The sequence below is a fragment of the Trachemys scripta genome, chromosome 8 (assembly GCF_013100865.1).
Source record: "Trachemys scripta elegans isolate TJP31775 chromosome 8, CAS_Tse_1.0, whole genome shotgun sequence".
Lineage (NCBI taxonomy): Eukaryota > Metazoa > Chordata > Testudines > Emydidae > Trachemys > Trachemys scripta.
Genome location: NC_048305.1, coordinates 41213687 through 41239519, shown reverse-complemented (window position 1 = coordinate 41239519; position 25833 = coordinate 41213687). Strand labels below are relative to the sequence as shown.

General features: G+C 49.0%; 1 protein-coding gene across 1 annotated transcript; it reads right to left on the bottom strand.

Annotated features, from left to right (window-relative positions):
• Positions 1-20352: 20352 nt before the first annotated feature.
• CCDC190 (coiled-coil domain containing 190) lies at positions 20353-25182 on the bottom strand. Its single transcript, XM_034778976.1, has 4 exons — positions 24925-25182; positions 24056-24113; positions 23326-23455; positions 20353-21132 (listed from the first exon to the last, which is right to left on the bottom strand). The coding sequence occupies exons 1-4, from the start codon at positions 25180-25182 to the stop codon at positions 20523-20525; spliced, it is 1056 nt and encodes a 351-aa protein (XP_034634867.1). The 3' UTR covers positions 20353-20522.
• Between the last annotated feature and the right edge of the window lie 651 nt (positions 25183-25833).

The following is a 25833-nucleotide window of genomic DNA, read 5'->3' as shown; positions in this document are numbered from 1 at the left end:
CTGTGATGGTTGTTGGAACAGTGGTCTCTTGTCTTATCAAGTGTTCCACTTATCCCTAGCATTCTCTTATCTTCATTGTAAATAATTAGTAGTTAGTAAGTGTTAATTGTTTTTCTATAGTATTAAGTGTAATTTAGCTGTTGAGGGCAGTCTCATCAACGACTGCCCTGCTGGGCCCTGGGGCATGCCATCTCAGGGCTTCAAGCCTTGAAACAGGCCCATGCCTACAGGCAACCCCCATGATTCCTATCTCAGGTGTCTGGGGGAGGGCCATCAAGCAGACAAGAGCAGAATTTGTAAAGCGTTCAAACCTCGCACGCATAAAGAGAGGGAGTTTCGTCTTAGGCAACTCCTCATGGAGTCGGCTCTGCGGCCCTCTCAAGACACGGGCCCGAGTGCCTCGGTGCGGAGCGCCCCTCCAGTGGTACCGTCTTCGGCACTGCAGAAGATCCAGCGCTCATCTCGGGACCAGCGATCTCCTGGGTCCCAAAAACGCCCACCTCGGCACCGTTCCCATTCCCCGGTTGCTGCCAAGAAGCAAGCTGTGGGAGGACCCCCTCTTAGGATCGAGACAGTTACCACGGTCCTGACGGTGCAAGACCCTGGCCAGACCTCTAAACAGGCCACCATGCCTAGATCTCTTCAGGCCACTCCTCCACACAGGATGGTGCAAGTAGCACTGTCCACGCCGGACACCTTCGAGGCAGCGAGAGGTCTCATCAAGACGGCGGCTCCAGTCCCGGTGCCATCCAAGGGCAAGCCAGCGATGTTCGGGCTGTCAGCCCTCAGACCAGCTCAGAGTCCCGGTGCTGTTCTGAGTCCCGGCACCGCCCCAGGTCTTGATCTGACTCACGGCACCGGTCTGACTCGTGGCGCTGGTCCCGCGGTCTTGAACCATGGAGCCGTTCTCGCTCGAGGTCGCTTTCGACTGCGCAAACATGGTCCCGCTCGAGGTTCAGGTCACGATCGGTGACCTCGCGGTATGGCTCGGACCGACGAGGTGCGGGTTCCTGATCCCCGCATCAACGATAGCCGTGATACTGGTCCGCGGTCCACTACCAATCAGCATCGCGGCACCACTCTCCAGCTCGGCACCGCTCACCATCGCAGCACCGGTCAACGTTGCGGCATCACTCGCCAGCTCGGCACCAGTCGCGATCAGCCTCACAGTACCGATCCCCGCGTGACCTGCGCCTTCCAAGAGACTCAGTGCCTGCTTTGATCCACTCCCGCACCGCTCCTCCTTGGCCGTCGCGGTCCCAATCCCCTTCTGGCAGGTCGGAGAGAGCCTCAGGGGGTCTCGGACATCCCTCATTCTGGCCCAGGGAGCCTCGGCCAAGTTCCACCAGCAACCCACTGGCAACCCCAGTGGCAATTTTGGACACCCTGGGCATACCATCAAGCCCAGGGCGCTCCCCCAGTTGCCCGACCGCCATCTTGCTCGAGCGCCAGGCCTCCTGAGGCAACCCTTAGCCGTCCTCCTCCTGACACAGACCAAACTGTGGAGCCAGCGCCCGCGATAGAGGCTACCCCAGCTCCCTAGGAGGAGCCACCCACATCCGACCAGCATGCTACATTTGCACCGGCCCTCCCCGTGGAGTCGTCCTCATCCTCCTCAGATGAGGCTGTGGCTGGCACGTCCACGTCTGGGCCACCCCCGATGGACTTTAGGGTCCTCCAAGAATTGCTGAGGCATGTGGCCCTCAATATGAACCTCAAAATTGAGGAGGTTGTGGAGGGTGAGGACCCCATGGTGGACATTCTAGGCCCAGAATGGCCCTCCAGGGTGGCCCTTCCCATGAATAAAACCATCCAAAACAATGCAAAGACTCTCTGGCAAACCCCAGTCTCCATTCACCCCACAGCTAAGGAGGTTGTACTTTGTCCCCACCAGGGGTTATGAATAGTTTTTTACCCACCTTGTCCCATGTTCACTTGTGGTAGACGCGCTAATGCCAGGGAGAGACAGGGCCAGCAAGGGCCTGCTCCAAAATCAAAAGACGCAAAACGGCTGGACCTTTTTGGGAGAATAAACCTTTCTACTGGGGGGGGTCTCTCGCTGCGGATCACTAACCAGCTATCAATCCTCAGTGGGTACAATTTTAACTCTTGGTCTGTGGTCCTCAAATTCCAAGATCTTCTCCCAGCAGAGGCTCGTACAGAACTGGGGGCCATTGCTGAGGAGGGTAAATTGGTTGCTAGGACCTCCCTCCAGGGTTCCCGTGATGCTGAAGACGCAGCTGTGTGCTCTCTGGCGTCGGGAATCCTTAGGCGGTGGAGTGCCTGGCTCCAGTCCTCCGGCCTCCCGCCTGAGGTTCAGCATACCATCCAGGACCTCCCTTTCGATGGCCAGGGCTTGTTTGCGGATCAAACTGACTCCCGCCTAAAGGACACAAGAAACACCATTAAGTCCTTAGGTATGCATACCCTGGCTAACCAGAGGAAGCCCTTTAGGCCACAGACCACCCAGGAACATCCTTTCTCTCCTAGACCAAGGCAGGACTCTTCTTGTCGCAGAGGTAAATACTCTCGATGTAGACCGTCTCACCCCTCTCTGGACAAGGTCAAGGACAGTCTAAGCCACCCCCGGGCCCTAAGCGTCCATTTTGAAGGTGCACCAGAGGAAGGACTACCAGTTCTTACCCCGGACACAGTTATCCCTTTCTAAATCGTCTATCCCGTTTCTACCATGCCTGGTTCCATATTACCTCAGACCGTTGGGTCCTCTGCACAATGCAGACGGGATATTCTATCCATTTCCATTCCATCCCGCCCTCCCACCCCCCTTCCCTCTTCAGGGACCCTTCTCATGAGCAACTCCTCATCCAGGAGGTTCAATCCCTCCTTGCCCTAGGGGCAGTGGAGGAAGTTCCTTAGGAGTTCAGGGGCAAGGGTTTCTACTCCTGCTACTTCCTTGTCCCCAAGGCAAAGGGAGGCCTAAGAACTATTGTGGACCTCAGGGAGCTCAACAAGTACATCATCAACCTGAAGTTCCATATGGTCTCCTTAGCCACTATCATCCCTTCACTGGATTCGGGAGACTGGTATGCTGCCCTCGATATGAAAGATGCGTACTTCCATGTTTCGATTACTCCGCCTCACAGATGTTTCCTCCATTTCGTGGTGGGCAAGATGCATTATCAGTTCACAGCCCTTCTGTTTGGCTTTTGCACAGCCCCCTGCGTCTTTACCAAGTGCATGGCGGTCATGGCTGCCTTTCTTCACCGACACCACGTACATGTCTTCCCGCACCTAGACGACTGGCTTATACGGGGCCGGTCTCACCATCACGTCCAGTCGCAGGTATACCTACTCATGGAAACGTTCACTTGCTTGGGTATCATGGTAAACCTCAGCAAGTCCGTCCTCGCCCTTACTCAAACAATAGAGTTTATGGGAGCAGTCCTGGACGTAAACCAAGCGAGGGCTTTCCGTCCGGAAGCACGGCGCCTGGCTATAGCAGGCATAATTACCAGCCTCTGCAAGTTTCTCACCATCACAGCAAGGCAGTGCCTCAGGCTGCTGGGTCACATGGTGTCCTGTACATACATGGTGCAACATACCAGGCTAAGACTCAGGCCGCTTCAGACGTGGTTGGCGTCTGCCTATCGACCGGGACGCGACAGCCTAGAGATGGTCCTCATGGTCCCAAAGTGCACACTCGACTCCCTGCAGTGGTGGCTGGGTCCTCAGATGGTGGGTGCCGGGGTCCCGTTCCATCCCTCCCAACCCACTTTAACTCTGGTTACAGACGCATCTGCCCTGGGATGGGGAACCCACCTCGGCAGCCTATCAACGCAGGGCTTATGGCACGAGAGCGAGCTGTCACTGCACATCAACATCAGAGAGCTCAGGGCGATCCGCCTTGTGTGCCAAGCCTTTCTTCCCCACTTGCAGGGCCACTGCGTAGCAGTCCTAATGGACAACACCACGGCCATGTTCTACCTGAACAAGCAAGGCGGAAGGAACCCGGTCATCGCCGCTCTGCCAAGAAGCCCTCTTTCTGTGGGACTTCTGCTTAGCCCACTCCATCAACCTTCAGGCCTCTTGCCTGCCGGGTGTCCAAAACGTTCTGGCGGATACTTTGAGCAGGCGTTTTCTGACTCACGAATGGTCCATACGCCTGGATATCATTCATTCCATTTTCCGCACCTGGGGGTTTCCCCGAATTGACTTGTTCTCTTCGCAGACCAACAGAAAGTGTCCAGTTTTCTGCTCCTTCCGGAGTCACAGCCTGGGCTCATTAGCGGATGCCTTTCAGATCACGTGGTTGGGCCAGTTGCTGTATGCCTTCCCACCATTCCCACTGGTTCACAAGGTGCTCCTCGAGGTCCGCCGGGACAAGGCAGATGTTATACTGATAGCCCCTGCCTGGCCGCGTCAGTGTTGGTACCTGACTCTGCTGGACCTGTCAATCCAGGCCCCTCTACGCCTTCCTCTTGACCCCGACCTCATCTCCCAGGACCACAGTCATCTCCTATACCCAGACCTTAGGTCGCTCCACCTCACAGCCTGGAGGATCTGTGGCTGAACCATGCTGAACGCGCCTGTTCGGCTTCGGTAAGGTGGGTGCTTCTGGAAAGTCGCAAGCCGTTGACTAGGCTTACCTACGAGGCTAAGTGGAAGAAGTTTTCCAGATGGTGCACTCAGTGACAGGTGCCGCCGCCCCAAGCCTCCATTTTGTGCATCTTGGACCACCTGATGTCCTTAAAGGACCAGCACTTAGCCTTTGGATCCCTTAAGGTCCACCTTGTGGCCATTTCAGTGTTTCACCCAGGCGCGGCGGGGCGCTCGGTGTCTGCACATCCAGTCGTGCGGCGTTTCCTCGAAGGCCTGGAGAAGATCCATCCTCCAACGAAGGCACCCGTGCTTGCATGGGACCTTAACTTGGTCCTCTCCTGCCTTATGGGCCCTCCTTTCGAGCTGCTGGCCACCTGCTCTCTTCTTTCTCTCTCTCTCTCTCTCTCCTGGAAGGTCGCCTTCCTAGTGGCCATCACTTCCGCATGTCGGGTCTCCAAACTACGGGCTCTCACGTGTGAGCTGCACTATACCATTCTTCATAAAGATAAAGTCCAACTAAGACCTCATCCGGCCTTTCTACCAAAGGTGGTGTCCCGCTTCCACGTGAGCCAGGATATCTTCCTACCAGTTTTCTACCCGAAACCGCATACTGACCTACGTGAATAACGCCTCCATTCTCTCGATGTTAGAAGGGCACTTGCCTTCTATATAGACTGGACAAAGCCCTTTTGTAAAACAACTCAGTTGTTCGTTGCTGTTGCGGAATGGATGAAAGGCACCCCAGTCTCCTCTCAATGAATATCTTCGTGGATCATTGGGTGTATTCGTGCTTGCTATAACCTGGCAAACGTCCCTCTGCCGGCTGTTACGGCTCACTCCACAAGAGCTCAAGCATTATCAACTGCCTTTCTGGCACACATTCCTCTCCAGGAAATCTGCAGGGCTGCCATGTGGGCCTCGGTTCATACCTTCATGTCCCACTATGCCATCATCCAGCACTCTCGGGATGATGCAGTCTTTGGCAGAGCGATCCTTCAATCTGCAGTTCCTTGACTCCGACCCCACCTCCGAGGTAAGGCTTGGGAGTCACCTAACTGGAATTGATATGAGCATTCACTCGAAGAAGAAAAAACGGTTACTTAATTTTCTGTAACTGTTGTTCTTTGAGATGTGTTGCTCATATCTATTCCATTCCCCCCCACCTTCCCCTCTGTTGGAGTAGCCGGCAAGAAGGAACTGAAGGGGTGTGGGGGGTTGGGCCAGCAGGGGCTTATATAGATCGCCATTTCAGCACCACTCCAGGGGGCTCCCCAGCCGGCCTGATGGGTAGCTGCTAGGGTAAAAGTTTCCGACATCCGTGCACGCAGCACGTGCACACACCTAACTGGAATAGATATGGGCAACACATCCTGAAGAACAACAGTTACAAAAAGGTAAGTAGCCATTTTTTGTGAATTATGGCAGGGTGGCTGTACTGGGTTTGTACATGAAGCTGAGTTTCAATCTTAATCCCTAAGAGTCACCAGGGAGTGGCTTCATGAGAAGAGTGTCATTAGCTAGCTAAAAAGCCCATAGGCAACCACCTCCGCATGGCAACAGTGCACCAGAGCCTGGTGAAAGGAGCCACCTGGCCAGGATCCTTGGGAGAATGTGAATTCTCTTGTCAGTGAGCAAGTCCCCCCTGGAGGAAGATCCAGGAGAGCAGATGTTCTCAAACACAACAGTCTTTGCTCAATCCTTCCTTCCAGGAGCCAGGAGTTTCACTGAATTCTCTTCCTCCTAAATAACGAGGAGTCCAGTAACACCTTAAAGGCTAACAGATTTATTTGGGCATAAGCTTGTGTGGGTAAAAACTCACTTCTTCAGATGCATGGAGTGAAAATTACAGATAATTTTACAGGCATAAATATATATTGGCAAATGAAGAGAAGGGAGTTACCTTACAAGCGGAGAACCAGTGTTGAAGGCCAATTCAGTCAGGGTGGATGTGGTCCACTCCCAATAATTAATGAGGAGGTGTCAATACCAAGAGAGGGAAAATTGCTTTTGTAGTGAGCCAGCCACTCCCAGTCCCTATTCAAGACCAAATGAATGGTGTTAAGTTTGCAAATGAATTGTAGCTCTGCAGTTTCTCTTAGAAGTCTGTTTTTGAAGTTTTTTTTGTTGAAGAATGGCTACTTTTAAATCTGTTATTGAATGTCTAGGGAGATTGAAGTGTTCTTCTGGTTTTTGTACGTTACCATTCCTGATGTCTGATTTGTGTCCATTTATCCTTTTACGTAGAGACTGTCCAGTTTGGCCAATGTACATGGCAGAGGGGCATTGCTGGCACATGATGGCATATATCACATTAGTAGATGTGCAGGTGAATGAGCCTGATGGTGTGGCTAGTGTGGTTGGGTCCTATGATGGTGTCGCTAGAGTAGATATGGGGACAGAAAAGGCAACAGGGTTTGTTATGGGGATTGCTTCCTGGGTTAGTGTTTCTGTGGTGTGGTGTGTAGTTGCTGGTGAGTATTTGCTTCAGGTTGTGGGACTGTCTATAAGTGAGGATTGGCCTGCCTCCCAAGGTCTGTGAGAGTGAGGGATTGTTTTCCAGGATAGGTTGTAGATCATTGATGATGCGCTGGAGAGGTTTTAGCTGGGGGCTGTACATGATGGCCAGTGGTGTTCTGTTATTTTCCTTGTTGGGCCTGTCCTATAGTAGGTGACTTCTGGGTACCCGTCTCGCTCTGTCAATCTGTTTCCTCACTTCCCCAGTTGGGTACTGTAATTTTAAAAATGCTTGATAGAGATCTTGTAGGTGTTTGTCTCTGTCTGAGGGATTAGAGCAAATGCGGTTGTATCTTAGGGCGTGGCTGTAGACAATGTGTGATGTGTCCTGGATGGAAGCTGGAGGCATGTAGGTAAGTATAGCGGTCAGTAGGCTTCCGATATAGGGTGGTGTTTATATGACCATCACTTATTTGCACTATAGTGTCCAGGAAGTGGATCTCTTGTGTGGATTGGTCCAGGCTGAGATTGATGGTGAGGTGCAAATTGTTGAAATCCAGGTGGAATTCTTCAAGGGCCTCCTTCCTATGGGTCCATATGATGAAGATGTCATCAAAGTAGCTCAAGTAGAGGAGGGCCGCTAGGGGACAAGAGCTGAGGAAGCGTTGTTCTAAGTCAGCCATAAAAATGTTGGCATACTGTGGGGCCATGCAGGTACCCACAGCAGTGCCACTGACTTGAAGGTATACGTTGTCCCCAAATCTGAAATGGTTGTGGGTGAGGACAAAGTCACAAAGCTCAGCCACCAGGTGTGCCAGGGCTTCATCAGGGATACTGTTCCTGACAGCTTGTAGTCCATCCTCATGTGGAATATTAGTGTAAAGAGCTTCTACATCCTTGGTGACCAGGATGGTGTTTTCAGGAAGATCACCAGTGCGTTGTAGTTTCTTCAGGAAGTCAGTGGTGTCTCGAAGATAGTTAGGAGTGCTGGTAGCATAGGGTCTGAGGAGAAACTCCAAATAGCCAGATAATCCTGCTGTAAGAGTGCCAATGCCTGAGATGATGGGGCATCCACAATTTCCAGGTTCATGGATCTTGGGTAGCAGATAGAATAGACCTGGTCGGGGCTCTAAGGATGTGTCTCTTTTGATTTGTTCCCATGCTGTAGCAGGGAGTTTCTTGAGCAGATGGTGTAGTTTCTTTTGGTACTCCTCAGTGGGATCGGAGGATAGTGACCTATAGAATGTGGTGTTGGAGAGTTGCTTGGCAGCCTCCTGTTCATAATCTGACCTGTTCATGATGACTACAGCACCTCCTTTGTCAGCCCCTTTGATTATAATGTCAGAGTTGTTTCTGAGGCTGTGGATGGTGTTGCATTCTGTACAGCTGAGGTTATGGGGCAAGTGATGGTGTTTGTTCACTATTTCAGCCTGTGAATGTCTGCGGAAGCACTCTGTGTAGAAGTCCAGTCTGTCATTTAGACCATCAGGAGGAGTCCATGCAGAATTCTTCTTCTTGTAGCATTGGTAGAAGGGTTCCTGTAGGTCAGTGCTCTGTTCAGTGGTATGTTGAAAATATTCCTTGAGTCGGAGACAGCGAAAGTAGGCTTCTAGATCACCTCTTCCTCCTGGGTCTGCCAGAGGCCAGCTCTCAAGCCACTGGGATTTCCCCCTGCCCTGCGGACACATGGTTGTCCACAAGTATTGTGATATTTGGTGCTTTTCTTAAAGCCCCAGCTCCTGGAGTTACGTGATGTTGAGAATCTTCAGTTTTAATTAAAATAAAAAATGTCAGCCTCCTAACCCTCTTTCCTCCTGCACCTGCTTCCCAGCTTCCTGACCCCTCTAAAATGCATAGAAAAATGTGTCCTAGAGGAAAGCCCAGAGAAAAGTGATGAAGTCCTAGAGACCACTGTGGTTGTTAAGGATTCCATGGGCTCTGTAGCTGGAGGCAAACCCAATTCAAAGATGGAGACGGGTGCAGTGTTTGCCAGTGAAAAGACTGTTCTGGCTGTTAGTTGTGAGCCTACAGCTGAATGGGGGACAGATTCCACTCTAGGGAGCCCAGGGGTGTGTGTCCTTGACGGGGGCCCAGAGAAGGAAGTTAAGAAATGTGGGGTACAGGAATGTCTCCTCACTGATTACATGTGGAGGAGTTGCCCAGGAGAAATTTGCTAGATCTGCATCTGTGATCCGGGGCACCTCACCTGTGGCTCAGGTTTTAAGAGGGTACTGTGTATCTGACCTCCCTGAGGGGAGTAGCCATACAGCTGAGCTCTGGGGAATGGAGAGAGGGGTGTCCGAGGGTACCCCAATCCAGGTCCCACTTTTGCAAAACGTTCCTGCTGTACTTGTGAAAACTAACTCTGTCCCTTTAAGGTGGTGGTAGTGGGGGGGGGGGGGGTTCTAAGCATGCTGGTGTAAATGAACATACTAATTAACCATCTGACAAGGGGAGGAGTCCGCCATTTCCTGGGCAGGTAAACCCCTCTCAACAGCTAAGTATCAAACACTGAGTGATGGGGGTGGACAAACCAAAGGAATTGGGGGGGAGGGGGTAGTATGAATGCTTCACATGGGCTTAACCCTGGAGAGGAAATGCAAATCCACAGAGGGTGGACCAGTAATATACATGATCCCCATACACCCTTTCCTTGCCAAAACTCCAAAGACATACAACATATGCTGAACAAACTGGTCTGTTCAGACAGAGGGTATGGTATGATAGTCATACTTGGAAGGGTATCCCTGTCATGGATTTCCTGGTAATTTTATGTCTCTTACTACGCACTCTATGGGTTAAAAAGAATTTTTTTTTTGTACTAATGGTAAATGCTTTAAAAATATGTAACCTGCATGGTTTTTGGAAGAAACTTTGGTACACGCTAGAAGTGATAACAAGAAAGTCCTATAAGACTACTACTTCTCAGCTAGTACCTGTGAACAGGCTTATATCTTGGCACAGCAGAGAGATCATAACCAATCTAGACTGCTGTGTGGAAGGGGAAACTGAGGCACATTGCCTCCTGGCATTGGTAGCTAAATGCCAAGACATCTACACTTTAAAAGATATTGACATCTGCATTATGTTAACAGTGCTACACACCAAAATGTTTTCAGGCAACCTGGGAACAGAAACCCAGAACTTTGCAAAAACGCCTATGGATAACATTACAGTGTTTGGTAGCAGTGGGAGGTTGTATAACCAAAGCCAAAAAAGATTTTAGACACACTGCCTCCGCATTGGTCTGTGATCAACCCTCTGGCAGTAAACTAAGGGGAGAGATGTGATGTTACACCCCATATTCTTCATAGAAATATGATTGATATGAATATGGCATAACTAAGATATATGTTATGCAAGATGGCTCATGTAAGGTATCATTGGAAAGATAAGTTACTGAATGCGATTATCCAATTTGTATGCATGTATCATTTCTGTATCTAAAGTTAGGAATATGGACTATGTAACAATTACAACTAGGTGTGTAACAAGCAACAGACAACAAGCCATCACCCTTGATGGGCCATTAGGAAGAAACAAGAAGACAGGGAAGATACTAATCTCTCTCCTTCCTGAGAGTTGTCTTGGGATGTTGCTGTGATACTACTAGGTCAGGTGATCCTGTCACCTGACATTAAACATTATCTTGGACTTCTAGTAATTTACCACTAACAGGAGGGGGAGGCCAAGTTTGGGAAACAAAAGATTCTTCCCACAACTAGGGAGGAAGGCAAAGAGCACTCTCCTCCATTGCCTATCCAAGAAGAAAGACTTCTGAAAGTACCTGAGGGGAAAGGCAGGGGTGGGTCCAGGCTGAGACAGAGGTCCAGGCTATAAGAAGAGATAGCTGGAACTCTAAGCTACAGAAACTGTGCATCCTGCCTAATTCAACATTTAGGGTGAGAAATTACATTTTGTAACCTGTTTCTTTAGTGAATCAAGCTTAGTTTGCATATTTTGTTTTATCTGCTTAGTAATCTGCTTTGTTATGTTTGCTATCCCTTATAATCACTTAAAATCTGCCTTTTGTAGTTAATAAACAAAAAATGCCATCATGTGCCAGCCTTCTGATCCCCTTTCCACCTGCACCTGCTTCCTGACCCCCTTCCCTCTGCACATGCTTCTGAGCCTCCTGACCCCCACTTTCTCTGCACCTGCTTCCTAGCTGTCTAACCCACTTTCCCCCACACCTGCTTCCCAGCTTCCTGATCCCCCATCCCTCGGCACCTGCTTCCCAGTCTCCTCACCTCCGTTCCCTCTGCACCCACTTCTCAGCCTCCTGACAACCCATACCCCTGTACCTGCTTCCCAGCTTCCTAACCTCCTTCCCTCTGCACCTGCTTCCTATTTCCCACCTCCTGACCCCCCTGCACCTGCTTCCCAGCCTCCTGACCCCCTCCCCCGCACCTGCTTCCCAGCCTCCTGACCCCCTGTAATGAAGCGGCTTCTTGGTGGGATACAACTGAGAGTATCTATTCATGACAAATTGCTTAGAGTAGGGCAGTTATAGCCCAAGGCTGGGGTTTCTTTACTACTGAGGCAAACCAAACCAGCCAAACAGAGAGGAGTTTGGTTTTACCCCACTGGCTAACCAGAAGTCATACAAGCAATTCCCGCAGACACACCAGTTTCCCAGTATCACCACCAGGGCCACTCCTTATGGGGATGAATGGTTATGAAAACCAATACTTCAGTAAAAGGAAAAAGGTTCTCCTGATCCCAAAGGACCAAGCCCCAGACCCAGGTCAATATACCAGTCAGATCTTACCCACAAATCACGCTGTTGCCAATCCTTTAGAATCTAAAATCTAAAGGTTTATTCATAAAAAGAAAGAAATATAGATGAGTTAAAATTTGGTTAAATGGAATCAATTACATACAGTAATGGCAAAGTTCTTGGTTCAGGCTTGTAGCAGTGATGGAATAAACTGCAGGCTCAAATCAAGTCTCAGGATTACATCCACGGCTGGGATGGGTCATTCAGTCCTTTGTTCAGAGCTTCAGTTTGTAGCAAAGTTCCTCCAGAGATAAGAAGCAGGATTGAAGACAAAATGGAGAAGATGCAGCTGCCTTTTATAGTCTCTTGCCATGTGGTCTGTGCTTCCTTTGGTCTAAACACAAGCTGCCCAGCACATGGCTTGAAAGCCTTAGAGTTCCCTCCATAGGCATGGCTCTGCATTCCTTGCTGAGTCATAAGGAGTATCTGCCTTCTCTCAATGGGTCAGTTGTATAGCTGATGGTCCTTAATGGGCCATCAAGCAAGCTAGGCAATGCTGATGCCAAACTGTCTGGGGTGTCGCCCAAAAAGCATATCACAAGTTTGAAATATGGACAGTATAGAGCCAATACTTACAACTTTAAATACAAAATGATACCTGCATGCAGATAGCATAATCATAATGAGCAAATCATAACCTTGTCATAGACACCTTATTTGACCTCCTTTGTACAAGATTTAGTGCAACTATAGCAACTTGACAAGTTTCAGAGTAACAGCCGTGTTAGTCTGTATCCGCAAAAAGAAGAACAGGAGTACTTGTGGCACCTTAGAGACTAACAAATGTATTAGAGCATAAGCTTTCGTGGACTACAGCCCACTTCTTCGGATGCATATAGAATGGAACATATAATGAGGAGATATATATACACACATACAGAGAGCATAAACAGGTGGGAGTTGTCTTACCAACTCTGAGAGGCCAATTAATTAAGAGAAAAAAAAAAAAACTTTTGAAGTGATAATCAAGCTAGCCGAGTACAGACAGTGTGATAAGAAGTGTGAGAGTACTTACAAGGGGAGATAGAGTCAACGTTTGTAATGGCTCAGCCATTCCCAGTTCTTATTCAAACCGGAGTTGATTGTGTCTAGTTTGCATATCAATTCTAGCTCTGCAGTCTCTCTTTGGAGTCTGTTTTTGAAGTTTTTCTGTTGTAATATAGCCACCCGCAGGTCTGTCACTGAATGACCAGACAGGTTAAAGTGTTCTCCCACTGGTTTTTGAGTATTTTGATTCCTGATGTCAGATTTGTGTCCATTAATTCTTTTGCGTAGAGACTGTCCGGTTTGGCCAATGTACATGGCAGAGGGGCATTGCTGGCACATGATGGCATATATCACATTGGTAGATGTGCAGGTGAACGAGCCCCTGATGGTATGGCTGATGTGATTAGGTCCTATGATGATGTCACTTGAATAGATATGTGGACAGAGTTGGCATCGGGGTTTGTTACAAGGATAGGTTCCTGGGTTAGTGGTTTTGTTCAGTGATGTGTGTTTGCTGGTGAGTATTTGCTTTAGGTTGGGGAGTTGTCTGTAAGCGAGGACAGGTCTGTCTCCCAAGATCTGTGAGAGTAAAGGATCATCTTTCAGGATAGGTTGTAGATCTCTGATGATGCGCTGGAGAGGTTTTAGTTGGGGGCTGAAGGTGACAGCTAGTGGTGTTCTGTTATTTTCTTTGTTGGGCCTGTCTTGTAGGAGGTGACTTCTGGGTACTCGTCTGGCTCTGTCAATCTGTTTTTTCACTTCAGCAGGTGGGTATTGTAGTTTTAAGAATGCTTGATAGAGATCTTGTAGGTGCTTGTCTCTATCTGAGGGATTGGAGCAAATGCGGTTATATCTTAGAGCTTGGCTGTAGACAATGGATCATGTGGTGTGTCCTGGATGGAAGCTGGAGGCATGTAGGTAAGTGTAGCGGTCAGTAGGTTTCCGGTATAGGGTGGTATTTATGTGACCATCGCTTATTAGCACAGTAGTGTCCAGGAAATGGACCGCTTGTGTGGAGTGATCTAGGCTGAGGTTGATGGTGGGATGGAAATTATTGAAATCATGGTGAAATTCCTCAAGGGCTTCTTTTCCATGGGTCCAGATGATGATGTCATCAATGTAGCGCAAGTAGAGTAGGGGCGTTAGGGGACGAGAGCTAAGGAAGCGTTGTTCTAAGTCAGCCATAAAAATGTTGGCATATTGTGGGGCCATGTGGGTACCCATAGCATTGCTGCTGACTTGAAGGTATATATTGTCCCCAAATGTGAAATAGTTGTGGGTGAGGACAAAATCACAAAGTTCAGCCACCAGGTTAGCTGTGACATTATCAGGGATACTGTTCCTGATAGCTTGTAGTCCATCTTTGTGTGGAATATTGGTGTAGAGGGCTTCTACGTCCATAGTGGCCAGGATGGTGTTTTCTGGAAGATCACCGATGGATTGTAGTTTCCTCAGGAAGTCAGTGGTGTCTCGAAGATAGCTGGGAGTGCTGGTAGCGTAGGGTCTGAGGAGAGAGTCTACATAACCAGACAAGCCTGATGTTAGGGTGCCAATGCCTGAGATGATGGGGTGTCCAGGATATCCAGGTTTATGGATCTTGGGTAGCAAATAGAATACCCCTGGTCGGGATTCTAGGCATGTGTCTGTACAGATTTGTTCCTGTGCTTTGTCAGGGAGTTTTTTTAGCAGATGGTGTAGTTTCTTTAGGTAATCCTCAGTGGGATCAGAGGGTAATGGCCTGTAGAATGTGGTGTTAGAGAGCTGTCTAGCAGCTTCTTGGTCATATTCCAATTTATTCATGATGACGACAGCACCTCCTTTGTCAGCCTTTTTGATTATGATGTCAGGGTTGTTTCTGAGGCTGTAGATGGCGTTGTGTTCAGCATTGCTGAGGTTATGTGGCAAGTGATGTTGATTTTCCACAATTTCAGCCTTTGCACGTTGATGGAAGCACTCTATGTAGAAATCCAGTCTGTTGTTTCGACCGTCCGGAGGAGTCCACGCAGAATCCTTTTTTTTTTGTAGTGCTGGTAGGGGGGATTCTGTGGGTTAGTATGCTGTTCAGAGGTATGTTGGAAATATTCTTTGAGTCGGAGACGTCGAAAGTAGGATTCTAGGTCACAGCAGAACTATATCATATTCATGAGTCTGGAGGGACAAAAGGAGAGGCCCCGAGACAGGACAGACTCTTCTGCTGGGCTAAGAGTGTAGCTGGAAAGATTAACAATATTGCTGGGTGGATTAAGGGAACTACTGTTGTGGCTGCTTGTGGCATGTAGCAGTTTAGATAGTTTAGTGTCCTTTTTCCTTTGTAGAGAGGCAAAGTTTGTCTTGTAAATGGCTTGTCTAGTTTTTGTAAAGTCTATCCATGAGGAAGTTTGTGTGGAAGGTTGGTTTCTTATGAGAGTATCTAGTTCTGAGAGCTCATTCTTAATCTTTCCCTGTTTGCTGTATAGGATGCTGATCAGGTGGTTTCGCAGTTTCTTTGAGAGTGTGTGACACAGTCTCTCAGCATAGTCTGTGTGATATGTAGATTGTAATGGATTTTTTACCTTTAGTCCTTTTGGTATGATGTCCATCTGCTTGCGTTTGGAAAGGAAGATGATGTCTGTAAAAAGCAAGTTTCTCACTCTCCCAGTTGTGGAGAAAACCTGGAACATGTGACGCCCCGCCCCGCCCCAAGGGCACTGAAAAAACAGAATCAGTGTAAGCAGGGTCTGAATGAGCTCTCCCCTGACATCTAGTGACACACTGGGGTAAAAGGCTTCAGGAACAGACCATATTTGCATAGACACGATATTCTGCCTAGGTGCACAGCATAATGGAGCTGCTTTGCCAAAGTGATCACTTTTGATGGGTGTTAGATTACATGGGTGTGAGATTACAGTGTGCACTGCCCACAGTGGGGTCTGCCTGGGCAAGGCTTCTGGGGAAGCCGAAGGGGCCCTGCACCCCAACTCTGCAGTCAGCAGTGACTCTCAGCCAGTGTTGTAAAACGGAAGGTTTATTAGTTGACAGCACACAGCATAGAGCAGAGTTTGTTAGCACAGAAATCAGTGACTTTCAGCCAAGCCCATCTTGGGGGAATTCCGGACCTGGTGTCCTGAATTCCCCAGTCTGAGTCCCAAACAAGAAACTGACCAGTTCCAGTTGCCTGCCCCCAGACATTCCTGTTGCCCCTCCTCATTCCTTTGTCTTTTTCTCCAGGCCAGCAGGTCACCTGGTCTGCAGCAACACCTCAACACCTCCGGCTGATCCTTACAGAGGAGGGGGCCCAGCCCTCAATTACCAGGCTACAGAGTATCAGTCACAGTCACACACCTTCTTGGGCTGCTGCAATGATCACACACTCTCTCCCACCACCTAAATATTTGAGTAACACATAGGGGGAAACCGAGGCACACACAGTATTCAGAGAAGACATTAACAACATTCCCACTTCGTCACAGCTAGCATAGTAACAATCACAGACTATAAAGGCCGAGTAGAACAGAGTTCACCACACATTCAGGCCATCCATTAGTAAGGCAGCAGCTTGCTCCCATGCTCCAAGGCCTTTCAGAGGGATATTGTTATGCTGGAAGATGCTAGCAACTGCTATCAGGTGGGTCTCAGACCCAAAGACAATCACAGACCTCATTATGTTCCGCAAATGGAGCAACCAAGCCTGTCTATGTAGTAAAACCAGCCGCAGCCAATGAGGGTGCCTGCGTAAGACACTGAGCCACGTGGCCAGGCCAGAAATAACAGAGATAGATTAATAGGGGTTTCCCTGGGTGCAGATGCAGGGGCTAGGCTCTCTGTTGCAGGCGATGTGTGCTGGGGACAGAAAGCCTGGAGAAGGAGTTGTCAGCATGACCCTGAGAGGCAGCAGAGGCACAGGGCATTTTGGGCGCAGAGCTCGTTGGAGAGGCAGATGTGAGGATTCGTGAGCAAGGAAACTGCCTGCTGTTGTGTTCAGGGACACTGGAGTGTGTGGCCACTCTGTGACACCAGGAATAGCCCTGACTTGTAGCAGCCAGTCCTCAGCCTAACGCGAACAACCCTGCAAGGCCCCAGATATTGTGAACCCCCTCGGACCAAAGAGGCAACACTAATTGGTTTAATGTACTTAAATTGTATATAAGACAATTAAATTCACAACCAGCCTAATATTTTGAGTCTCCTGGATGGGCCGAGGGAGGCGAAAACTCAAGGCACAGATTGGAAAAGGAATGTCCCATACTCTTGTTCTCAGCTGGCAGGAATTATTCTATCATTTATTATTTGTATTATCATAGCACCTACAAGCCCTAGTCATGGATAAGGACCCCATTGGGCTAGGCAATGTACAAACAGGCCACAAACAGTCAATCCCTGCCCCAAAGAGTGTCACAAGATACAAACATGGCTGCATCAGAAGAGCATGCCCAAGTCCTGCCTCTGGACACCAGAATCAGATCATTAGGGGTGGAGGGAAAGCCTTCCCTAGTGGTTAGAGCTTTGGGGTTCAGGAGAGCTGGGCTGATCCTCTGGGTAACCTTCAGCATGTCACTTAACCTCCCAGCCGCAGAAAGATTTTTAAACACGGCCACAGGCTCCTTCCAACTGCTGCCTATGCCTGCAGCTGTCCGCAGAGAGAGTCCCTGCAGAACCCTGTGCCTGGGCCCAGGCTAGTAGGAGCAGCTCTGCATGGGGCACACTGCACCCAGGAGGGCATGGAATGTGGCCTGGGACTTGCAGAGCCCCAGACCTTGGATGATACTCTGGGTGGTTTTGGGTGACTGGGAACAGTGAGGAGATGCTCCACTTCATTCCAGGTGGTCTGAACTCCCCTGCTCTGCCATTGCAGGATTGCCATACACCATGTGTACTGCATCAGTGAGACCATTACCAGACACTGTGGCCCTTCTGGGGCCCACACTTCTACAAGGATGCTGAAAGGGTTCGGAGAAGAGTCGCGAGACTGATTTGAGGTCTGGCAATCCTGCCTGTGAGTGAGTGAGAGAAATTCAGCTCAATCTCTTTAGCTGATCAAAGAGAAGGTTAAGAAACCACTTGATTATGGGCTACCAGTACCTCCATGGGGAGATGATTTCTGAGAGAAGAGGGCTCTTCATTCTATCAGACACAGGTAAAATGAGAGCCAAGAGCAGGAAGTTGAAGCTAGATAAACTCAGATTGGGAGAAAGTGGCAACTTATTTACAGTGAGGGTAAAACACCTTCCCAAGGGCTGTGGTGGATTCTTCCTCAGATGAAATCTTTCCATCAGGAGGTGGTGTCTCTTTCAAAAAGCTAGGCCGTAGCTCAAGCAGAAGCTATGGGCAGTAGCTGGGTGAAATTCCCTGGTCTGTCTTAAAAAGGTCAGACTAGATGCCCTAATGGCCTTAGTGGCTATAGATATTCAGGCCTGTCTGCAAAGGCCTATACTTTAAGAGTTTAGGTGTATTCTTATCACTTAGCTAGTTATAGAAGTACAAAACAAGAATCAAAATCAGTCTGCCTGTTTATAGGCCTTCTCTCACTATGATAGTCTAAGGCCTTGTTCTTAGGCTAAGGTCTTTAACTAAGCAGCAGAGGCAACCATAAACTGGGAAGAGAAGGGTCACAGTCCTCACCACTCACACTGAAATAAGGCAGTTTTGGGCTGTTAAAAAGGTGATCCAATCTATCACCTCCAGAGAAAGGGAAGAGCCTAGAAGATTTAAAGAAAACTTATTTTGATAGCATCCTGTTTGGCAAGAACTCACTTATCAATAGCTGGGGTGTGAAATCCTCATTTCTTTGTTGTTCTCTTTGTAGTCTCCATTTCCCTATTGTTTATCTGTATAATCTCTGTCTGGTTCTGTGATTGTTTCTGTCTGCTGTATAATTAATTTTGTTGGGTGTAAACCAATTAAGGTGGTGGGAGATAATTGGTTAGATAATCTTGTTACAATATGTTAGGAATGGTTAGTTAAATTTCAGTAAAATGATTGATTAAGGTATAGCTAAGCAGAACTCAAGTTTTACTACATAGTCTGCAGTCAATTAGGAAATAAAAGGGGGGAATTGGAATCATGTTTGTAAGCAGAGTCAGGATGAGCTCTACCCTGACATCTGGTGGTGAATTATGGCGAGTGTGGAAAAGAACTCCAGGGGCTGATCTTGTTTGCATAGGCACACCCACTCGCCTAGCATGAAACAACAGCAACTCAAAGTGGTTACTTTGGCTGGTGTGGGATCCCCAGTTTTCTCTGTTATTGGGGCAGGAAGAATAAAGTTTTGTTACCCTGATTCTGTGAATCAAGGCCAGTGGAACTGTTGTATGACAGAAGGACTGAGTGAGTCCTTCACCATTACCTAAGTAGCACTCCCTTGACAAGGGGCATGGGTTACAAAACCCAATGAATCGAAAGAGAGGATAGGGACAGGTATTTGTACCTGATGGTATGGGCCCCCTCTGGGGGTTTGAAACACTAATTGCACTACCTCCTCTCTCCACTGCTGAATGTCAGAGCTAACTTTGATTCTATTAGGAGTCTAGTTACAGGCTGCTGAGCTGAATTCACTTTAGGCCAATAGTGTACTAACACTGGGGCTCCCCTACTATGAGCTGAAATTGCTAAGTGCTGACATCACAAAAGACCTAAAGTTATTAGGAGCTGAGATCACTGAGTACTGTGTTAACTAGTGAGGGAGCCTGAAGCTATATTGCTAAGCAGCTGGCAGAGCAATTTGTGGGGCTGGTTGGAGCAGCCCAAGGAACGGTGAGCGGAGCTGTTTGCGGGGGACGGCTGGAGCAGCTCACAGGTTGGGGAGCGGAGCAGTTTGTGGGATGGCAGGAAGTGGACTGGCTTGTGGTGAAGGCTGTGGAAGAACCCCATGGAGAGACAGCCAGCTGGCCTCGGATCACGTAAGGTGCCCCTTAACACCCTGCGTGGCCCCCCCCCCGCCCTTTTACTCCGGGGCTGCACTGGCCAGGGACAGAGACTTTGGGGTCTGTTGGACTTTTGGGACTTTAGGTGGTTGCTGGACCCAAGAGACTTCAGGGATGTTGGACTTTAGGGACTCTGGGTGATTTTTGGGTTGCTGGATTCAAGAACCCAAGGGAAAGGACACAGCCCAACTTGCTGGGGTGGGTTTTTTTTTGCTCATGGTTTGTGTTATGAATCCTGTTTGTGGTGTTTTTTCCAATTTAATGCTGATGTCGTTTACCTCATGTTATTAAACACTTTCTGTTACACTCAGACTCCGTGCTTGCGAGAGGGGAAGTATTGCCTCTTAGAGGCACCCAGGGGGTGGTATGTAATTGTCCCAGGTCACTGGGTGGGGGCTTGAGCCGGTTTTGCATTGCATTATTGAAACGGAACCCCTAGATACAGAACCTGGCCCTTGTTGCTGCCAACTTAGATGGACAGAAGGGTTACATGTTTTGCTAAGGGCGGGAATGGGAACAGAGAATGGGAACAGGGACACAGTCAAGGCTCTGTGGTGTCAGAGCTGGGATGGGGAACACTAAGGAAGGAAATTGGAATCATTGCTTTCTGGAAGTTCACCCCAATAAACATTGAATTGTTTGCACCTTCGGACTTTGGGTATTGTTGCTCTCTGTTCATGCGAGAAGGACCAGGGAAGTGAGCGGGTGAAGGAATAAGCCCCCTAACACTTACAATCTACGACTTTATAACCCCGGCTAGCTGGCTGTTCCAGACAGCAGGGCAGACCACCTTTTCCTGTGGCTGACCCTCACAAGCCTCCCTTAGGGGAAGGAGCCATCATTCAGGGTTGTGCTGCTCCTGGGGGGCTGGAGTCTAAGCTGTTTTCATGCCCAAAGATCTCTTGCAGGCTGAGTTCCTTCTCTGAGGCTGGAATGCCCTTGTGCCGGATATACCGGGCCTTCCTGGCTTCAGCATACAACTCCAGAAACCCAGGCCTGCTGTGCATGGGTCTGAGGTGGCTTCTGTCTGAGGCATATGGATCTGTATCAGAACTTAGCTTCTCGTGGCCAAGGGAAGGCTTCTTTCTCTCTGTGCAGCTAGTGGGCTTGGGCATGGTGTCACTGCCATCCACATCGCTGGCCTCTGTCTGTCCACAGGGCAGCACTGTGGGGCCTGTACCCAGCTCTCCTTGGCTGTTGGTTTCTTCGTGCTCTGCCGGATTGGCAGAGGTGCTCAGCCGCCTAGCGATGGAATGCCGGAGGTCTGACAGGCTGATGTCTGTGATGGAGCTTGCAGCTTTGGTCTGGGTGCATGTTGAAGTTGACCCATGCCTTCCAGAGGACTCCTGCCCCGCATTATCCAGGACATCATGGTCGCATGTCTGATGCTGCAAGGGTGATTGGGCTGCCTGTCTGGGTCCCTCCATCTTGGGCAAAGTACTTCTCGGTGCTCTATAAAGGAGGGAAGAGAGAGGGGTGGAAACCTGTGCAGTCACTAACCAGCAGCTCTCCCTTAATCACCTCCCTTTGCTTGCCATCCTGACCCCAGAGACCACGACACTGCCCAGCTGCTCTGCCCACCCATCTTGGTTAGCTGCTCTGCCAGGTAAGTCTCCTTCACGGAGCCGTAAGCACAGGTGTGTACCTGGCGTGGGTCATGCCCCTCCCTGACACCTGCCCCTTCTGCAGTGAGAGGGAGACCCTGATGCATGCCTACCTGGAGTGTGCCACGCTGCAGCCCCTTTTCCTGCTCCTCTAGAACCTTCTCCTCAGGCTCTGGCTGCACTTCTCCCCGCACCTCCTGCTCTATGCACATCCCATCCGTGGCCCCATAAAGTCACGAGACCTCGCCAACTACCTCCTGGTGCTGGCCAAGGTTGCCGTCCATTGCACCAGGAGGAGGCTGTTGGATGAGGAAGTGCTCTGCACCTGTGGGGCCTGTTTCCGTTCCTCTCTCAGGTAACATCTTTGGGCAGAGTTCCTCTGGGCTGCATCCGCTGGCTCCCTTGATGCCTTAGAGGAGCAGTGGGCGCTGTCCAAGGTTCTCTGCTCACTGTCCCTCTCTGGCTCCCTGCTTATGATTCTGTGACCCTCACTCCCATCCTTGTTTTTCATTAGTTGTCCTTGGCATTCACTAGAGTCCTGGATCCAGTAGCTCTTCCCCTTAGGCTGGGGGAGGGATCTTCAGCTGTGGGCGGGCTTGTGCCAAACCACCTTCCCAGGACTTCAACAGGTGCTCTGCCAGTTGAGCCCAACAGGACTCCTTCAGCCAAGATTCCAGATGCTCATATATATGGGCTGGGCATTGCTCCCTTCAGCCCAGACAGGCCATATGTTTCCAATAAATTTTTTTTTTTTTTTTTTTCAAAAAATGGGGACTTATCCGCAACGCACACACATTTTTTGCAAAGAGAGTTTGTGTACAGTAACATTTTTCATTGTTTGAAAAAAATATTGAAGTGAAAAATGTATTTAAAAAGTACAAACATTTTTGGGTATTTGCTACATTTTTTTGTTTCAGAATTATTGTAAAATGCCCACTTAGTATATTTTACTCTCTCCCTGCTGTTTTTTCACTGAAACAAAGGAGGAAAAGGTTAAAAATGAAAAGAAAGTGAGAAAATAACACTTTTTCACTTCATTACTTTTTGCACTGGCAAATATGAGAAAAAAAACCCCAAAAGTGGAAAACCTGGGGTGTATGAAGTCCTCCATTTCCCTTTCTCTGGTCACCAACTGTGACAGATTAAACAACATCAAGGGTTTGTTTCTTGTCACCTTTTGTTGCCTCTTTTCCTCTCTGTAACTTCAAAACACCCTCAAGCTTTGACAGGAGTTCAGTTTGCCCTTTGCTGTTCTGTCCCTTGCCAAAATCAGGGAAGTTTTGAAATTAGTGAGTGGAAAAAGGAAAAACGCTACAGGAATGAGTGACAAGCAGCTATGCCTCCACCCTGCCCCTCCCACATTATTAAATTTATTGCACTCGAAGGCAATGAGGGGGGGGGGACAAATTTGAAATTTCAAAAATCCAAAATTTTGAAGTTTTAAAATTTCAAAGATTTTTGAAAATTGTCATGAAATTAAAAAAAACAAACAAACTATGGCTTCATTTCACACCCTGTGACACAGGGACAATGTCACCATTTCAACATGTTTCATGAACTTGTTTTTCCAAATTCTGACCAGTTCTGTTAGTCAGTAGGTGCCATCAGAAGGTTTCATGTGGGGCTAACCTCAGCCAGGACAAGACACTCAGCCTGGGATAACCTTGTCTACTCTGGGAGTTACCCTCTGTTCCCTATCCCCCGTCTTGTGATGAGCATCTCCAGCCATAGGCTGCTCAGCATGTTTGTAACCGTCAATCCATCCTCATCATCATATCCACTCATTATTCTCCACACCCGAACACAATCACTCTATGAACTTCATACCCTCATATCTCAATGTCTGTAATTTAACTCCCTCTTGCCACCCACCCTCATCCACCCCGAGGTTTACTCTACCCAGGGGCAGGAGATGGCTGCAGCACTCAGTACAGTCCTTGCCCCAGCCTGGTTGGGCACTGTGGTTTAATGGACATTTGTGTGTGGCGAGTGACTCGGGTTGCCAGGCTGCAGAGAAAGGCTACATTACACACATCCTTACCTCAGTTGCTCCACTCGTCTCTTGCTGTGCTGCTGCCCTGACGAAGTTGGGAGCATGGGCAGAGCTGACCTTTTACCAACCTCCTGGGAGAGGTCCCCGAGAGTCACATGGGCCTTCTTCCGGGAATTGCCTAGGACATGAGCAAACACTGATCACTAATCATGGAGAACGCTGGGGAGCAGCACAGGAGCCCACATAAAGCCACCCCTAGAAACGCACAGCTACCAAGGCACTGCTGAGGGCCAGGCTGGCTGGCTGGAAATCTTACCATCCATTTCACCCTTCCCTTTGGCCACCTCCACACGCTGTGTGCAATCCTCTCTCGTCATTGGGGCTTTCACCTGCGTCTCCCACCCTCAGCTGTGTGTTTTTTTCCCATGCCGCCCCTAGCCACTTGGCACAGCCGTCTAGTTCTCCCCTGCCAGGTGCTCTCTCCTCTTTAAAACCCAGCCGTTCACACAGTCCCAGTCCTCCCCATTCTCGTTGCCAGTGCTCTCCCTCTTGGGCCTGATTGTTTGCCTGGGCAGTCAGACAGTGCCTTTGGCCACTGGCTTAGCCAATGTTTGCAAAGTAGCATGAACATTTATGGTGGCACAGAAGCGATTTTGAAATCAAGTGATAATTCATAACTAAACTCAGACGCTTATGCCAACCGTGTATGGCACCAATGGTGCCATGAACAAACTTCCCAAATAAATCTAACTACAGTATAAAAGTAGAGCAAACTTACTGTTACCACCAACCCCCCACACCCCTGGTTTCACTTGGTCTGGCGACATGCCCGAAACCTAATTGACAGCCACATCAGGGAGGGATAGCTCAGTTTGCGCATTGGCCTGCTAAACCCAGGTTGTGAGTTCAGTCCTTGAGGGGGCCATTTAGGGAACTGGGGTAAAAATCCATCTGGGGATTGGTCCAGCTTTGAGCAAGGGGTTGGACTAGATGACCTCCTGAGGCCCTTCCAGCCCTGATACTCTATGATCTTCCAGAAACATTGCCTCCCCTTTCCACTTACACCCCCCAGCAGCTTAGAATGCTGCAAAAATGCCCTGATGTGGAAATGCAAAGGCTGCGTGAGCTGCTCATACACCTAACCTATGAATGGAACTGATATTGACACGAGCAAGTTCCGGCGTGGAAGACAGGCAAGTGCAGTACAGTTACGTAGCACAGACACCAATACCAAATATCCCAGTCCAGTGGCTCTTTAACTGGCCCTTTCTGCAGGTTGCCTCACAGGGTACGTCTACACTTACCTCCGGGTCCGGCGGCAGGCAATCGATGTTCTGGGATCGATTTATCGCGTCTGGTTTAGACGTGATAAATCGATCCCGGATCCATCCCGGAAGTGCTCGCCGTCGACGCCGGTACTCCAGCTCGGCGAGAGGAGTATGCGGCATCGACGGGGGAGCCTCCCTGCCGTGTCTGGACCCGCGGTAAGTTCGGACTAAGGTACTTCGAATTCAGCTACGTTATTAACGTAGCTGAATTTGCGTACCTTAGTCCGAAGTGGGGGGTTAGTGTGGACCAGGCCACAGATTCTCTCCTTCACTTGCACTTCCCCCACTGCTTGGATTGCTGAGCAGGATCTCTTCTTACTGCATGTCTAATTTTGGAGGGTTTCTTTGTTACTGGTGCTGGGCTGGGGGCTTTATTTGGAGGAGATGGGAAAGGAGCCTCATCTTGTTGCAGTTTCTGTAGCTCCTTCTGGATCTGCCTCTGCTCTTTGATCATTGAATTCATTTGGTAGAATCGTGCTTCCTCTAAGTCCTGCAGCCCATGGCTGAGCCGGGCTTCAGCCCGCTTGACTTCCTGTCTCTCCAGCTCCCAGCGCTTGGATGGGTCTCCCTCTGCCATAGACCGATGTATGATGCCGAGAGCTGCTCCCCTCCTAGGCTGGGAAGTCCCAGATAACAGCACAGCACCATGGAAGGGACCTGTCAAGGCTGATTTCCCACTCTGGCAGGTGGGGGCCTGCAAGGATTCTAAAAATTAATACTGGCCACTCCAGGTTTGTATTAAACTCCCAAGATTACAGCTTCTCTCTGACCTTGGATGGGTAGATGCTGCCACCACCCAAAACCCCTTTAGACCCAGGAAGGCGCACTTGGGAATTCCTCCTTGTGGGGTACCCTCAAGCCTCTCCCCGCCCGGGAATTGCTAAGAAAGAAAACAAAGGAAATCAGCTGTTGCCACCAGCTAATTAAACAGCATATGCACAAACCTCTTAGGACACAAAAATCCTAATCCCGTTCTTAAAAAAGGTAAATTTTATTAAAAACAAAAAGAAAGAAAATACATCTGGAACTTAGCCTATTGCTAGATTTTAAAAAGAGCAAATATAATAATTAAGCATCAAAAATGTTTTTCTTGAGGTCCAGCTTAATGGTTACAAGCAAAACAAAAGCATTTGGGGGTTAGCACAGAGAAGAAATAAAAGAGATAAACCTATTCACATCTTCCTAGACATTTCCTGATCTACTTACATATCTGGGGTTTCAAATGAGT